Source organism: Rhinolophus hipposideros (assembly GCF_964194185.1).
Source record: "Rhinolophus hipposideros genome assembly, chromosome: 25".
In the NCBI taxonomy this organism is placed as follows: Eukaryota; Metazoa; Chordata; class Mammalia; order Chiroptera; family Rhinolophidae; genus Rhinolophus; species Rhinolophus hipposideros.
Window position 1 is genome coordinate 25,081,178 of NC_138071.1, and position 18,142 is coordinate 25,099,319.

The following is an 18,142-nucleotide window of genomic DNA, read 5'->3' on the forward strand; positions in this document are numbered from 1 at the left end:
TGTACATAGTAGCACATTTCTTATAGAGTTACATGAGAATGTGAGGAGGCAACAGGAAGTAATAGAAATTGCCGCCCTTGCCAATTACAGTTAATTATACTGCATATAACAAACACTTGATTATTCTTTTTTCTATAAAAGGAGGCCCTAGGCAGGTAGCCCTGGGCTAGAAGGGCAGCATTCTGGTCATCAGGACTCCTGCCTGCTTTTCTCTTGCTGCTACTCCACCCCCCACCAACCCACCCTGCAAATCACTCTCAGAGGGCTCCTCTCATTCCATCTTACAGTCCAGTCAATGGGAAGGAAGAGAGAGAGAAAAGGTTGTGGCTCCTACCTCCTTTAATTACTGTTCTTGGAGCCACACACAGCTCTTTCACTGACATTTGCTGAGACCAAAACTTGCTTCAGAGAGGTTGGTAAATGCCATATATTGGCTGGGGAACAGTGTGCACAGCCGAAAAGCATTTTCCCCTCTAAAGAAGATGGGAAGAAAGGACACTTAAGAGATCTCTAGCCGTCTCTATCTACCACACTTTGTAAGCTCTTGGTAGCTAACAAAATGGGTAATGCAGTGATTTTTCAGAATCAAGCAAGGTTGTCATTCAACAACAGTATGATTAGAAAGGCAGTCATATGAATATCCGATTATTAATATAAGAACTGCAACGTTTTCTTACTATCAGAATAGTTGCAATATCAGAAAGTGTTCTGTGGTCCAGCCCCTTTATTTTACTGAGGAGAATATGTAACCAGAAAGAAGAAAAGACAACTCAATCTCATATGTTTAGTTAACATTAGGAATTGGGATTTGAACCCACATCTCTTAGTGGTAAGGAATCTGGTGAACCGAGCCTGTGACATCTCACCAGGGCCCCTCCTGGAAGGTAGGACCAACCTGAGGGTTGCTGAAAGCAGAGGAACTTAAGGAGTGTTTGAATTATCTTCCCAAAGGACAAAGAAAGTCTCCAAATAAAGAAACTATGCACACAGAGAAGGAATAAACCAACACTTTAAAACTAGTATTTAGTAATATTATTCGAAATGTGACTCTTCACGTCATTAAGCATGGAAGATTTTATCACTATCACCTGGGAAGAAACTGATAAAATAAATTATGGATAGGAAACACCGCATTCCATTTATGTATCAATAATTCTTACCTTTGGTATTGGGTACACCTATATCTAACTAATAAGTTCACTTCAGTGCCAGTTGAATATATTTTTTCAATAATTCTATTGTTTTGATTACTCTCTATTATTCCTTTTGTAGTTTCCTAATTCCTTTTTTTTTAAATATTTGCAGTTTTCCTCTTTTCTTCCCATTTGTAAACTTTATGGTAAATGATATACATCTAATCATTATTATTATTTTTTTTTTATTTTAAGTGAGGTATTTTCTTATGATCTCATAAATCATCATTAGTTGTACTTTTTATCCCTAAAACGAATTAAGCTTTTAAAATGCCATGACACTAAATAATAAAACATGATTTTCTAATGGCTTCCTGGAACACAAAGATCTCTACCTTATGTATCAAATATAAAATCTTGACATTTCAAACTTTCTTTTTTTAAAATTAAAGTTAATTGGGGTGACAATTGTTAGTAAAGGTACATAGATTTCAGGTGTACAATTCTGTATTACATCATCTATAAATCCCATTGTGTGTTCACCACCCAGAGTCAGTTCTCCTTCCATCACCATATATTTGACCCCCCTTACCCTCATCTCCCTCCCCCTAACCCCCTTACCCTCCTGTAACCACTAAGCAATTGTCTGTGTCTATGAGTTTTTGTTTCTTATTTGTTTGTCTTGTTCTTTTGTTGTTTTTGGTTTATATACCACATATCAGTGAAATCATAGGGTTCTCTGCTTTTTAGTCTGACTTATTTCACTTAGAATTATACTTTCAAGATCCATCCATGTTGTCACAAATGTTCCTATGTCATCTTTCCTTAACGCCGAATAGTATTCCATGGTGTATATATACCACAACTTCTTTATCCATTCATCTATCGAAGGACATTTTGGTTTTTTCCATGTCTTGGCCACCGTAAATAAAGCTGCAATGCATATTGGAGCACACGTGTCTTTATATATAAATGATTTCAAATTCTTTGGGTAGATACCCAGGAGTTGGATTGCTGGGTCATACGGTAATTCTATTCGTAATTTTTTGAGGAACTTTCACGCTGCCTTCCATAGCAGCTGCACCAGTCTGCATTCCCACCAACAGTGTATGAGGGTTCATTTTTCTCCACAGCCTCTCCAACACTTGTTACTGTTTGTCTTGTTGATGATAGCCATTCTAACTGGGGTGAGATGATATCTCATTGTGGTTTGTATTTGCATTTCTTTGATGATTAGTAATGTTGAGCATTTTTTTCATATGTCTATTTGCCATTTGTATGTCCTCTTTGGAGAAATGTCTCTTCAGGTCCTCTGCCCATTTTTCTATTGGGTTGTTAGTTTTTTTGTTGTTGAGTTTCATGAGTTCCTTGTATATTTTGGATATTAGCCCCTTATCGGAGGTACTGTTTGCAAAAATCTTCTCCTATTCAGGTGGTTGCCTCTTCATTTTGTCGATGGTTTCTTTCGCTGTGCAGGAGCTTTTAAGTTTGATATAGTCCCATTCATTTATTTTAGCTTTTATTTCCATTGCCTTTGGAGTCAAATTCATAAAATGTTCTTTGAACCCAAGGTCCATAAGTTTCATACCTATGTTTTCTTCTATGCAGTTTATTGTGTCAGGTCTTATGCTTAAGTCTTTGATCCATTTTGAATTAATTTTGGTCCATGGTGACAGATAAGCAGTCCAGTTTCATTCTTTTGCACATGGCTTTCCAATTCTGCCAGCACCATTTATTGAAGAGGCTGTCTTTTCACCATTGTATGTTTTTTGCTTTTTTGTCAAAAATTATCTATTCATATTTATGGGGGTTTATTTCTGGGTTCTCAATTCTATTCCATAGGTCTATGTGTCTGTTTTTCTGTCAATACCATGCTCTTTCGATTATTGTTGCCCTGTAGTACAAGCTAAAGTCAGGGAGTGTGATACCTCCAGCATTGTTCTTTTTTCTTAAGATTGCTTTGGCTATTTGGGGTTTCGTGGTTCCAAACTAATCTGATGCTTTTTTGTTCTATTTCTTTAAAAAGTGCCATTGGAATTTTGATGGGGATTGCATTAAATCTGTGTATTGCTTTGGTTAATATGGCCATTTTAACTATGTTGATTGTTCCAATTGTTGCTTCATTTTCAAAACTTTGTAAGAAAAGTCAATCATGGTAACACTGAATGATAATTAAGATACATATAACATCTAGATTATGTACCTTGGTATTGCAACTATGATTGGTAGATTCATTTACTACTAATTAATGATTAGCAACAGATGTCATTATTGGCAATACATAAATAAGTATAATTTTGTATTACATAGAAATGATATTATAGTACTGTCATTTGACTAAAGATGTATGGGAAAATATGTACTCTCTTTTTATAGGTGATGGTAGCTAGAGAAACACAGAAAGGGGCATTCATTTTATTCCTTAGGATTTCAATGACCTATAATATCTGTAAGCTTGTACTTCTCAAATTACAGACTCCAAGGTCTAAGATGTCCCTAATCGATACAGTGAGACTTTTTGAATGATTTTCTATATTCACCCTAAGTCTAACGAATGATTTACTTTAATGGTCATTAGACAACAATAAGTCTATGTAGAGTAAACACATTCTTTGCCTTTGGCTGCAGTTTTATCCACTAATATATGAGTGCTCATTATCTCGTGAGGACTAAAAGCATCAATTGATAGCATGTCTTTGAATGATCAATGTAAAAATGTATTTTTAATATTACTTAATAAACTGTGTTTGCTGTATAAAATCTTTTAAAACATCAGGAAAATATATGAAATGCCTTTTGGGTAGCAAAAACACAAGGGATTGTTGCTATTTTCTTGTTGCAGTTATAATCTAATTGTCATAATTAATGATACTATTATGCCCTTCAGATAACAATGTAATTTAATATACAACAGATTTTGGAGACAGAAAAATGTGTTTATATATTGATTGAAATGAAGCCAATTGACCTTGGCTATATTGATGATCTTGTGTAATGTATTGTGAATGTTGTTTTTCCTCTTTTTTTTTTTCCAAGTCGAATGCAGTGTGAATGTTTATATTTAATCTTTTTCCTCAAAGATAACCTTTGGAGGCATACCTTTCTCGGGTAAGCCGAGTTCCAGCAGTCGGAAAAACTTCAAGGGCTGTATGGAAAGCATTAACTACAATGGTATCAACATAACAGATCTCGCGAGAAGGAAGAAGTTGGAGCCCTCAAATGTGGTACGTGTTGGTTCAAAGACAGAGCAGAGAACTTTGTTTTTTCTGTACTGTTGAATGATAACACCATTATAGCCTTTTTCATCATGCTCTGCTGGGCTTAACAGTGTAAACCTGACTTTACAATTACTACCTGTGTAGATCCTGGATATACTCTGATTTTTCAGTTCAATTAGCCTGAAATAGGTAGTGCGTTCTCTTCTGATGGGGCACAGAATTTTAGCCCCTGTGTTTCTGGGTTCCCGATACCAGAGGAACAGGCATACACCGTGATGGACTTTATCCCCACAGTTCTATAGCCCTTAGATTGGCAGCATCATGTTTCCAAATGTCTCATCATATATGGCTCTCCACCTCTTGTTTGTGATTTAATTCAGGACTTTTATGGTGTTAAAACCAGGAACGTTATTATATCCACTCCCATGTTTCTGAACCTAATTCATCCAGGTATATAAATAAAGGCACTTTTTTTTTTTTTGTCAAGGCTCTCAACGTACTAAATAGTATGCAATTAAATAATGATCGATTACTGTGGGATAGTGAAAGCTGTGACGAGGAAGCTCACGGTGGTCTTCTGACATTGAGATGAGCAGTTTCCAGCTTAAATTCTTTCAAGGAGAGCCAAAGTCAAGGAACGCTGTAGCACACCTTCCTCCCCATGACACTGCTTAAGATTGCTGAAGGACATGAACTTGAAAATCCAGCGTGCATGTTCCCTGTGGTCTGCAAGAACAGGGTCTCCTGTAGCCCCAGCTTGTTGTGTGGGAGAGTCTGGATTGCAGAGACCCATATATCTGAGAGCCACTGGAAGTAGGTAATACCACGAAGGAAGGCTCTGTGCTCTCCTTGCCCCCATATGACCCTAGGGTTTCCATACAATGATGAAAGAAATAGAAATCCCCTCATGAGAAAACAGAATTCAGAGTTGGGTATGAGACGATAAAACAATTGAATGTAAATTTTTTCTTTAATAATTATTTTTCTTAAAAGTTATAATGCATGTATCCTAAGTTTGATAAAGCTATCTCATCAAGCATATTGACTATAGAGAAAAATAGGAATAGGTCCATTTATAGGCAACAGGCACTCAGCTAGGCTTATTACATTGATGACAACCTGAGAACAATACTACGAGAGAGATATTATCATAAACATGTTATGGATGAGAAAACTGAGATTTCACCTGGAAGAATTATGTTCCAAGGTAACTGAATATGAGTGGCAGACAGGTTATGCATTCATAATATGTGACTCCCAGAGTCACAGCCTCCTTCCATGCTGGGTTACTTCTTATCTAGAACAGTGCTGTTTTAAGCTTTGTATAAAAAGGCACCAGGCTCCTTTTGTTTTCTCAGAAATTGTTGCTTAAGAGGGAAACGTAGAGCATCCAAATCGTCACCATACTCTTTCCCTGATTTGCACTTTTCAGAAGAGATAAAGTGCTGTTTCTGCCCGAATCTCTCAGTGGGTCCTTACATGTGTCCATTAGGTACCCAAAACTAAAAAGAATTTCACTGTTGAGACTCATTCCAAAATCAACTGTAACTGTGAAATATATTGTAGTTATAAATATTATTTTAACTTGAATAGCAAAGAGACTGAGTAAAGCGTAAATCACTTATATTGGTTAAAACGGAATGAACAGGCATAGAATAAACTTTTAAGTAAACACATACACATATTAAAATGTTAGGCAGCACAGAAACAAATAGGATGTTTATCAAATAACTCTACAAAAGTAAATATTTATGTAGGAAATTCGCTTTCAAAGATGTCAGGTCCTGATATGTCAGTGAAACTGACTCAGCTGTCATGCTGTACCCTCTCCGTGGACACCCCCATTCCCTCATCATGCAGTGACTCCAGAGTCAGCTCTGTGAGTCAGAAAAGACCTTTAATTTTGCCTGGAGACAATCCCCACAACACAAGTATGTGGTCAGTTAGAACATCTCAATTACTATGGATAGACAGTTCTTTTCATCAGTAAAAGTATGCATTTAAAAGTAATCATCTGTGAAGGTACAGCGAAAATTTAATTTGAATATTAATTCAGAGAGAGCCTGCCTTAAATTTAATGGTGAATATGCTGAAATGGAAGAACTGTTCATCTAGGAATATAGCTATGTGGTGATATGTAAAGAAAAAATAATGGAAAGACCAGTTGACAATATCATGAAATTATACTCCTCCAAATATTATATTATGGTGGGATAAAAGAAGTTGGAAGCAAATGTGAATTTTCAGATCTTTAAAAGGAATGATAAAATTTTACATATCGTGAAATATAAAATTCAGTGTATCTAAATGGTACATCAAATATCTTAGTAGCAAATAGAGGGACTATGAAAGAGAAGCAGTAATTTTGCAAATTTTGTTTTCCTTTTGTACATTCATGTCACTGCTTCCATAATCATTAATGCATTATGGTGTAAGCATAGTTCTTGAGAATTTAAATGGGATTTTTGACTTGAATAACAAAATAATCTGAAATAATCACAATTATGCTTATGCTAAATAGTTTATATATGCACTACACGCACATATGTGTACATATTAATAGATCTGGTGGTAAAACCCCAGATTATTTGCCCATAATACCAGTTTAATAAATAGCAACCAAATGGCCACAGTTTCCACTGAGACCAGAGCAGCATGTTAACAGATGTTTGAATAGGCCCTCCAGAAGGAGGCAGGGGCTCGTCCTCCCTGGCTGGCACGTCCTCCCTGGGGAGCAGCAGCTGCTCAGTCTTCAGAAAGTCCCGTGGTCCACACTCAGACTCACAGAGATGCACAGCCCATCTTCCGCTCAGCCCATCACATTGGCTGTCCGTCTGTCCGCTGGCTGGATGGAGCTTGTTACATCCCTTGACTCGGTGGCTGACGTCTGCACCTTGATAAGTATACACTCCAGGTAGATCCGTGCCAAGGTATCGAGCCCCTGCATCCACGCCACACTGCATGTGAGGGTTTGGTATAAAGCCAACGCTCCGTTTGGAACACGTGTTTGGAACTGGAGCTCTTCCAGCTGACTTACACGGATGCGGATTGTATCCCGCATTGTCCTCAAAGAACGCCCTTCTGTTTTCCAGGGAAACTTGAGTTTCTCATGCGTGGAGCCCTACACGGTGCCGGTTTTTTTCAACGCTACCAGTTACCTGGAGGTGCCGGGGCGGCTCAACCAAGACCTGTTTGCGGTCAGTTTCCAGTTCAGGACTTGGAACCCCAGTGGCCTCCTGCTTTTCAGTCCCTTTGCAGACAATCTGGGCACCGTGGAGATTGACCTCACCGAAAGCAAAGTCAGCGCCCACATCAACATCTCGCAGACCAAGATGAGCCAAATAGATATTTCCTCAGGTCAGTGGACTCTGTGTGATGTTTGCTCCCGACCCTGCTAATATGGTTCTCACAGAGAGTTGTGTTTGCTTTGTTTGCTCTGTTTGCATGACAGGCTGCTGGTTATGGTTCAATCCAGACTTTTGAGATTCTTTCTTGGTTGCTCTGAGTGCTGACGGATAATGGAAACTTGGGACCTTTGTGCAAAGATGAGGGCTGGGCAAGCAGGAAATTTGGTAGAGGCTGATCGTCTGTTTCTTATCAATGCGTGTTCTTGTCTGATAGAGACACTGATATTCCTCTAAGCGAATATTTTATGTTTAAAAACAAAGAATGTTTACTTTACTAACATAGTAGCGTCCGGTATCTTTTGACTTCATAGACATTCAAATATCTTTTTCTGGTAGTAATAGGGTAGTATTAATTTAATTACAATTGTAAAGGTATATGCAGAGCACCTGAATAAAAAATCTTTAAAGTGATCTTGCTAAATATATGCAAATTGTCAGGGGAAAAAGGCAAAAAACAAGGGTGAGCACAAGATGTATACATCAACTAGGGAAGACTGACCTAGCTAAGTCGGGTCATTTTTAAACTTGACATCAGAGCAGTATGATAAACTGAGGCTTAAGTGGCATTGTTGTTTTCTGAACCAACTGAGCAATCTTGTGATATTCCTTGAGTAATATGGTACAAAGAAGGCGGAAATTGCAAAGAGGGGTGTTCTAAACAAAAATTAGGCATGGTATGGGACTGATAGTAAAATTTTCACCAAAATTCTCTAGGTGGTCCTTGCAATGGTGGTTTTTATTTTGTAAGGGATAACTCAGAGGACAGAGAGGAAACTGATATTTGAGGAGTACCTTGTCTAGATGAACAAAATACTGAGAGAGGAAGTTCGTGAAAGTGCTTAATGGCAGACGGTGGGCTCTGATTTCTAAACATCCCGGTACACTCGTGACATCGTGTGCACCGTTTCTAACACGTTGTGTTACATGCGTCCTTCTCATGTCCCCTCTATGCTGTCAGCTCTCTGAGGGCAGAGGCCAGGCCTATTCTATCTCTGGCACATAGAACAGCGCCTGTAACAGAGGAAGTGCTCGAGGAATGTTTGTCAAGATCAATACAGTGGCCTTTTGAACTGGTGCTCACTAACAGACCACCTCTTGCTGAAGGAGGTCACAATATCAACTTTTATAAATCATTTCACTATATTTATTTCTATATTGAATAACCATTACTGACTGGTGGATACATATTTTACATAAAGGTAAATGCATTACCTTTAATGTGGAATAGTGGTACAAGGGGAAAAAAAGCAGGTACAAAAAAGATTGAATGGATAACATCGTTCACTGTGACAATAATTTTTATTTTAACTTTTATATTCAGAACCCTAGAGAAGGTAGACCTAGAACTGTGCTTTTAAAATGATTTGGGGTTTTTAAAATTGTTTTCCAGCTTTTTTTGAGGCATGATTAACAAATTAAAATTACATATATTTAGGTTGTAGAATGTGATTTTTTAAAACTATATCATTTAATATACGTGTACATTGAAACAATTACCACAATCAAGTTAATTAATCCATTTATCATCTTATCTAGTTACTTTTATATGTGTGTGTGATGAGGACCCTTAAGATCTTCTCTCAGCAAATTTCACGTATACAATCACAGTATTATTAACTGTAATCATCATACTACACATTAGATTCCCCAGAACTTTTTCTGGTCATAACTGAAAGTTTGTACCCTTTGATCAGCATCTCCCTATTTCTCCTACCCCTAACCCTGACAACCCCCACCGCCCCGCTCTCAGATTCTGTGAATTTGACTTATTCAGATTCTGCATGTGAGATCATAAGAGTTCTTAGCTTTCTATAGCTGGCTTATTTCATCTAGCATAATGTCATCCAGGTTCAAATGATTTTGATCAAAACACTATGAAAACAGTTTCTATCACACCCAATACCTACTGAAACGAAGTTTCATGAAATAAAACTTACCTTGCTACTTTCGATGCTCTCTGATTATTTTGATCTTTTCTTTTATTTTCCTTTTCCACTAAACAAATAGCTATGGCCCACTAAATGATTGTATGACCTAAAACCAAGTCAGGACGCATAAGTTTGGAAAACACTGACCTACAGTTTTATCTCCTCATTTGAAAACTTGGAATTTTTTAAAGTTCTACTGGCCTGGAGTCATTTACTCCAACACTCCGTATTGTAAAACTGAAAGTATCTTTCAGGAACAGATTTATAATATTATAATAGTAGTAAGAAAAAATTACACATGAATTACTGTTTGATGTATCGCTGGAAGAAAAAAACAAAACAAAACAAAACAAAAACCTACCCATCATTTGAAATGAGGTTTCTATTGCAAAACACCTCAATTTTATGCCACTAAATCACAAATAGATGTTTAGAATAATACTCTAAAGTTGTGATCTGCCCACATTAATAAGGTCAAAAAATGTGATTCTGCATTTATACAGTGGAAGGAAAGTTAATTCTATTAATGACCTTTCTTACCTATTGAAAAAAAAAATCAATTTTTATCCAGGTAAACGAAGCCTTTCAGAAAAATCATTCAGAGTCTGCCCTGCTCCTAAATCAACTGTTTGCTAAGCTGAGGTATTCAGACCTCCTTGTTTTGTTTATGGAGACACTGCTTCAATTTTAGAATGACTTTTCAGCACCCACAGTATGTCAGAAAACTGCACTCAGCAAATATAGCAACTATTATCTGTGTATTTCTATCTCCAAAGAAAATCTACCTGTGGCCTTATTTCTGTTTTTTGTGTTTTTTTTTTAGTACAATTTCCTGGGTAAACCTTGAATTCCACTTAGGTGTGTTATGGGATTATGGCTTATTCTTCTCAGGGGACTAATTGGTGGGTTATCAATATATGACTAACTTCTTAACACATTTTCCCTAATTTCCAAATTTACTCCAATAAGCCATTTATTACTGTTAGACAACAACAACAAAAAAGGTAACTGTACAATAATTAAGGGTAAGATGATAGTCTGTAAAAGTGTAATGCTTAACAATATCATGAGTGGAAATTGCAAGAGTAAGCTATATCAATTTAAAAATTCTAGTTTTCCTACTTAATTAGAAGCATATACAATATATAATCGATTTTTTAAAAGTTTATTCTTAAAACATCAGCTCCAGCATAATTGCCTTAATGACATTTATATAACAAATGGACCATTTTATATTCAGATGCAGAAATGTGGGGGTTGAGTCTATGAACTTCTATTTGAGAGTACACCTAACTAATTTTGAACAAATGTTATGTCTTCCACGTAATTTGAAACACGTATTTTTTTTCAGGATTGATAGATAGAGGCATTTTCCCTTAAAAGTGTTGCTAGTGATCAAAGAACAGATTTTATTTTTCTCTCTTAATGATGTATCAATGGTTACAAATCTTTTTATTCCCAAATAATGTACATCCATTTCTACCAAACAGTAGCTAAAAATTAATTTTTAGTCTGCCTTAGTTTTTGAGGGACTTCTAGATGTCTAATATATTCAAGGCAAACTCAGAAACCCATCATTTTAAGATGCTGAAGACAAAACGTGGCTCTGGATTCCTAGGGGAAGCAGAGCCTAAGGAAGGTCCATTCATAGAGCACTGTTCTCATTTTAATTAGGAGTCTGCATTTGTGCTTGGGCTGCATATCTCCTCTTGTTTAATAACAGCCTAACGTGAGATGGATATAGATATATAGATACAAATAGAAACTTCGGACATTTCTACAACGCAGTTCACTTATTTTATTCTCCCGAATTCACAAATAGTCTTGCTATGAGAGCCACATGGTGCCAACTGAAAGCATTTGAGTGAACAGTGTATCACTTCTGGGTGGCTTCACCTAACTGACTTTTTATTATATTTCAATCCCTAAAGTGGATATACTATCATCATGCAAGCTGAGTGGAAATCTGCCTTTAATTATACTTCTGAGAATGCCGGTGCGTTTTTACATCAATAGAAGCATTATATTTCACCGTGAAAGAAAAAAGAGGCTGGGGAAAAGTTTTGGGATATTAGATATTGACTTATTCTTTTGGAAGAAAAGGGGACATTTTAATTTATAATCACACTCCAGGATACTAGCCTCACTCTAGTTTCTACAAGGTTTCTGGGCCTTTTAAAATATCTTATACCTTTTTCGGGGAAGATGAATAAAACATGATTGTGTATATATGTGTATAATAATTTTTAAGAATCGCAAGGAGAAGATAAAATTTAGTAAACTTAGGTAGATAAAATGGAGGTACAGACTCCCAGTAGAGACCAAATCATGTTTCAAAAACTTCAATTTATTGTACGGACAAACTAGCCAAAGAGAAATAAAAGAAATCAGATATCACTACTGCAAACTAACTATGAAAATAAAAATGAATTATGCCAGCCTGGCTAAGAACACAGCTCAGGAACCCCAAACTCATATGGATGTAGTTGAAGATGTGGCGAAAACAAACAAAGGGAGGGCACAGGAGCAGGTTAGATTTACGGAGGTGCCTGTCATCTGCATCTTTCAGATGGTTTAAGGGCTGCAACTTCTCTAACTGATAGATGAGTAAGTGGTACATTGAAGCAATGCAGGTCTATATAGCAGAGAGATAATAAGTCAACTGTATTAGGGGTCTCCAGAGAAATAGAACGATAGGATGTGTATAGAGAGAGAAAGAGATTTGCTGCAAGGATTGGACTCACACAGTTATGGAGACAAGATCTGCATTTGGCAGATGGAGATCCAGGAGAGTCGATGGTGTGAGATCTGGTCTGAAAGCCCGTAGGTTGGAGAACGAAGAACTGGTGTGTTAGGTGGAGTCTAAAGGCAAAAGAAGAGCGGTCGGGGCTCCAAGGACAGGCAGAGAGAGGGAATCATATCTTCCTCCCCTTTGTGTTCTATTATAGGATGAGCCCTCTCCATACAGGGGAGACAAACATGTTTTATTCAATTCACTGATTCAAATGTTCATCTCATCCAGAAGCACCCTCACACACACACCCCCAGAATAACGTTTAACCAAACTTCTGGGCCCCCTGTGGCTCAGTCGAGTTGACACAAAATTAACCATCCCATCAACATTAGCTACTTTGGCCATTGAGCGTATAATATTACTTTACATCATTAACAAAATGAAAAATGCGTGGTGTTGGCCTAGAGCAGTCAGAGGTTGGCTGCCTTCGTAATCAGAAAAACACGAAGTCATGGGATCAGAAACTTCCCCCGACCTCCATTCCCCTGTTAATCACATGATGAGAATTAGCCCGGGGAATGAACTGGACCTGGGATTTCAGACATAGCACAATGCACTGTCACCTCCCTTTCTTTTTTCTTTGATGGTGTTTAAGCAATGTGAGTTCTCCCATGTGTGAAGATTGGGCTATCTGTTGCTTCAGTGTAATCTGTTGTGGAGATGAGCCTCCTTGGGCCAGGGGTCCTGCAGGTTCTAGAAAGCTACCTGGGAACCTCTGAAATTGCCTTGAGAGCGGCCTAAAGAATGACCTCCCCTGATACCTGCCGAGATGTTTGCCACATATGAGTCTTAGTGTCTTTCCTTTGCTCATAAAAGCTCTTAAGAAAATTCTAGGGGAGCCACATAATACTGCTTAGAAAGTATTTACCTTTGGTAACATTGTGTCAGGAAATAACTATAGGCATGGCCCAGTCTCTAATCATAACTCAATGTTATGATTTTTTTTTTTATCCTGACACATTACCCCAACCACAAACCCTGCTTCTGATAACTGAATTCCTACAGTTATTTCTGAGCCCCATCACATTCCCCCTCTTACTCCCAAAGTCTATTTTTCACAAGTCAAGTTCTGCCTGGATCTCTGCTATAGCACTTTATAGGCTGTGATGTTTCCTAAAGGATGTCGCTAATCTGCCAGTGTTTCTTCTAGTACATCCAGTCTTTCCTCTGCTGCTGCCAGCCTTTCCGGGACCTATTCAGTGGTTGGAACCCCATCACTGAGCTCTGTTCAGAGGCTGGGATCTTGCTGCCCCAGACGTATCCCTGGGTGGACAGTCCCTTGCCTACATACTGGAGTACTGCTCTCTCCGATTTCCCAGCACGCTTCCTCCCGCTTCATACCAGTTCTCTGCTCTTTTATGTTGAACCCTGAAGTTGCTGACTTGAGTCTCGGCTGCAGCCTCTCATCCCCTACAAATATCACCTACCCATTGGGCGTGAGTTTCAACCATCTCCCAACCTGAAATCCTCTGTCAGGAGGCCTTGTGCAGATCCACGCCAAGTCTCAACCTCAGGCTGCCTTCATTGTCATCCAAGTCCTATTGCTTCTAGGTGTGCAGGTGTAACACACCATTAATGGCGGGGGGGGGGGGAAGAGGGAGCAGTTACAAGCAGAGAAATACAGTGCACACAGTCCCCCAAGCCCTTAGCTTTGGCTGGGCTTAGATGGTCATCTGACACCATGGCCAAGATGCCAGCAGAGAGGAGCCTGTAGTTTTTATTCTCTACATCATTACAGGACATGAGTCAGAACAGCTGCCTTGTTAGAAAAGGGAGGCCCCAGAGCCCAGTGGCTGATTGCAGCGAGTTCCTGCATTGTGCTGACTCAGGTCCGCTCAGCCAGCTCTCCACCCACCCAGGAACTAAAAGTTTGGAAGGAATGAGCCCTCGGGGCCATGCTGGCGTTTCTCCTCTAGTCCTGATGTAGTAATGGTGACTCTGATAGCAACTGATGGCCATTCAATGCTACACTGTGACTGTCACTGTGCTAAATCCTTTACATAACTTATCTTGTGAGTTAGGTATAAAACCTTCTTCCTCACTCATGCATAGCAATCGTAAAGTCATTCTTCTAGTGACCCAAGTTCAAAACCTTGAGAAAATCTAATTGTGTTCTCCTTTTTGCCTGGCACATGTGATGATTTAGCAGATACCATCCGCTCTTTTGAGGGGCCTTATCTATCCATCGTGTCCTTATCCTACTTCAAAAATTTCAAAAAGATAATCAAGGCCATCTTAGTTGACAGAAAGAATGTTTCTTTCCAATCATTGTCCTATTTTTATGGTGTAGTAGAGGCAAGCTTGGACTCTGGAGCCGGATTGCCCACTGGCTAACACTGATTGAGTCTCTCTCTGTTCCAGTCTCTGTGTAAACAAAGATGTACTGTGCACACATGTATTAAGTCATTTAACTCAGTGACTTCTGGGGATAAAGACCATTACCACATCCATTGTATAGAGGAAGAAACAGAGGCATGGAGATAGAATAACTCATCCAGACAGAGTCTGCAAAGGAGTCTAGAAAACTGGAGTGTAAAGTCAGTCCTCTTGCACCCTACTGGATTCTCTGTCACATGCATTCAACGCACTGGCTTCCGTTCACGCAGGACTGGGTATTATTGAATAGGACGTGTCTGATAGATTTGCTGACTTCAGCACCCAACACCAGCGGTGTCTCTATCATGTCTCCTTGGGATTCACCGAGGAGCCTTTTAGATAATCTCTCTTATTGCTTCTCATTTCTCTCTCCATTATCCAAGTTTTCATTTCTAGAATGTAAGGAAAATACTTTGATTCCCCCCCTCCATTGCCTAAAAGATAAGTTCTGATTTCTAGTCACGGCATACAAGAGCATGCACAAATCGAGCCCAACTGGAGCGTGTTGCCCTTATTGTTCCTGCTTTATAGCATGGACTCTGACTGCTTCCCACCATCTGCCAAGAATCTCTTCCTCTGTAGGCCACCCTGGTGAACTCCTGCTCATCCTTCAAGATCCAGTTTTCGTATCATTTGGTAGCAAGTTAGTATCATTTCCTTTTGAAAACCCCAGGGAACAATCTACCATCCTTTAGGATAGCATCTCATATCTTAAACAATAATCATTTTTTCTTTATTTCATCTTAAATTGTAAATCCCTCCATTATCATGACTTACTCATCTCTACTCCTAACACTCATAACAACACTTGGCAGAGAATAGATGATCAGTATTTTCATCTTCGTTTGTTTATTTTTGTTGTTGCTGTTGTTGGTCTCTGCTTGGACAATTGCAGTGTCCTTGCTCTTCTCTCTGCCTTCTGCCTCTCTGAACAAGTCCACGCCACAAATTCCCTCCTGACTAAAATTCCAAAATGACATTTTCATTGTATCATATTCTCATTGAAAATTCTTCCAGGAAGCCCCAGTTTTTTAAGAGCATGTACCATGCGTCCTCCCCAAGAAGTCTGAACACTCATCCCATGGTGATCTCAAGTCCTTCTAAAATTTTAAATCAACGTTTATTGCTTATACGTTAACTGTTTGACACTGTCTCTTACATTGTTCAGACATTAGCCCACTCTGGTTGAAAATGCTTCATCTCGTAAAGATTTCTGAGGACAATTATCTAGTTCTTATTTCTGCCTGTCTACCTCTGAGCCTAGTGCAGTGTGATATCTTTCCAAATATTCAGTTGATTGATTTTTTTTATGAACTGATACCAAGATGTTATAAACCCTAACTTTGTAATTTTGTTGTCTTCATCAATTTATACGAACCAAATTCATTGTGAAATGAGAGTAGCAAATATCTAGGAGGAAATAATTGCTAAACTGTAGGGGGCTAATGTGTGTGAAATTGATCAGGATCTGAATTTTAATGTAATGCTTTTATAGGAAGAAGTTATTTTTTAAGATATTGAAGCCTAGAGCTGTACTGGGTAAACTGTTATATGAATGAAATAAAAACATCTATACGTTTTTCAAAAAAAAATGTATTCTCAGGAGCATGGCATGAAGGAAAACCTTGAAATTAGTCATATTCCCTTTCTATTCATTTTTCCACACAGAATACAAAAAAAAAAGAAAAAAAGAAAAAGAAAAGAAATGCATATGATTCAAATTCATTTAGCTTTATTCTCTTCTTCAGGCTTGGGAAAACATTCAACATGATAACTCCAGGGGAAAATAAGGGAATCAAAGTTGTTTTATTGATTCGTATGTTTGTTTGTTTGTTTGTTTGTTTGTTTTAAGGCCTCCGATCTCCTGTCAGTTTTATACTTGCTTCAAACAGAGACTCTCCATTAGTTGTAAGAGCCTAGTCTCACTTGCTTTGTCAAGGGAAATCGTGTGTTAGGTGATCAAATCGTGTTGTCTCTGCCTCCTTCCATTTGGTAACTGCAGGCAGTAACACTTTCTCTGTTAGATAATTAAACAGTAAAACATACACTTCAGAGTAACTTCATGGGAGAAACTGTACCATGGGACATGGAGGAAGAAATGGCGCCCCCATCATCCTCCCATCCCAACCCCGCACAGGCAACTTTATCTGAGGTTCTCATGAGACAACACAGCACATAAATGCTGCGCTTCCAGCACACATTATTCAGCTACACTGGGAAGAGGAGAGCTAATACATTCTCTCTCTTTTCCTATATTCTTTATCATGCAATGCTCTACAGGAGATTGTGAAATCTGGATCATGCATGTGGATCCATTGGCCGGTAAGTTTCTACCCAAAGAGCTATTTCATGCAGGATAACCAGTGCCATAGGCATACATAACAAATGGTTTGTTCATAAAAAGCTTGACGAGGGAAATAAAACCCTTGATAGCCTCTATAAGAAATATTTCCTTTAGGAAGCTGCAAGAAAAAGAGGGTGCTCTATATCTTTATGTATTATTTGACTGCCTGGAGCAGTTCAGTAATACACATTGCGATTTATTACGTAGAACAGCCAATGGGCATCAGTATGGGAGAAAAATAACTAAAGAATGTGTGGTCTGTTGCTGTAAATGAGTCCATCTCCAGCTGTTATTGTCTGAACGTGTGGGAATGCGTAGGTGTGCATGCATACTTGAAAAAAATGTGTTAATATTTAATGAAGTTAAAACCTTAGTTCAATAATTCTATTTCTAATCAAGTACTATAATGTCTCCATTTGCCATGTTTGAATGATTTACAATAGAAAGGTTTAATCAGTAAGATGATGTGGAATTAAGCAATGAAGAATTATAGCTCATCCTGAACTTTTATAAAGCTCATCCCCTTCTCTCAGACATTTCAATATTTACTATTAAGCAACAAAATATATGAAGTGGATTAACTCTGTAAAAGGAGCCGTGGGCAGGAGTTCACAGGAGCTGAGTGGAGCTGTTGAAGAAAGGGCACTGTGGTCATCCCACATTCACAGGGTCCCCAGGAGTCGGAGCTGACTCAATGGTGCATAAAATAACGGTGCCTAGCTTTTCTGATCTCCTTTTTACCCTCTTAATAAAACCACGGGTATTAATACAGGGAAGTGGGGAGACGAAATCTCGAGACATCGATTCTTGAAAGCACTCGTTCTTAACTGAGGGTGATTTTGACCCCTAGACGATATTTGGTAATATCTGGATATTTGTGGTTGTCACACCTAAGAGTTTGTGTGTATGTGTGTGCTCCTGGTAAACAGAGGATAGATGATA

At 38.4% G+C, this 18,142-nt stretch overlaps 1 protein-coding gene across 1 annotated transcript in view; it reads left to right on the forward strand.

The window, feature by feature from the left end:
• The window catches only part of CNTNAP2 (contactin associated protein 2), a 1,518,236-nt gene that overhangs the window by 719,192 nt on the left and 780,902 nt on the right, over positions 1-18,142 (forward strand). Inside the window, exons 7-8 of the mRNA XM_081038748.1 lie at positions 4,214-4,357; positions 7,444-7,708. Of these exons, the coding sequence (XP_080894874.1) occupies positions 4,214-4,357; positions 7,444-7,708 (409 nt within the window). The remainder of the gene's footprint in view (positions 1-4,213; positions 4,358-7,443; positions 7,709-18,142) is intronic.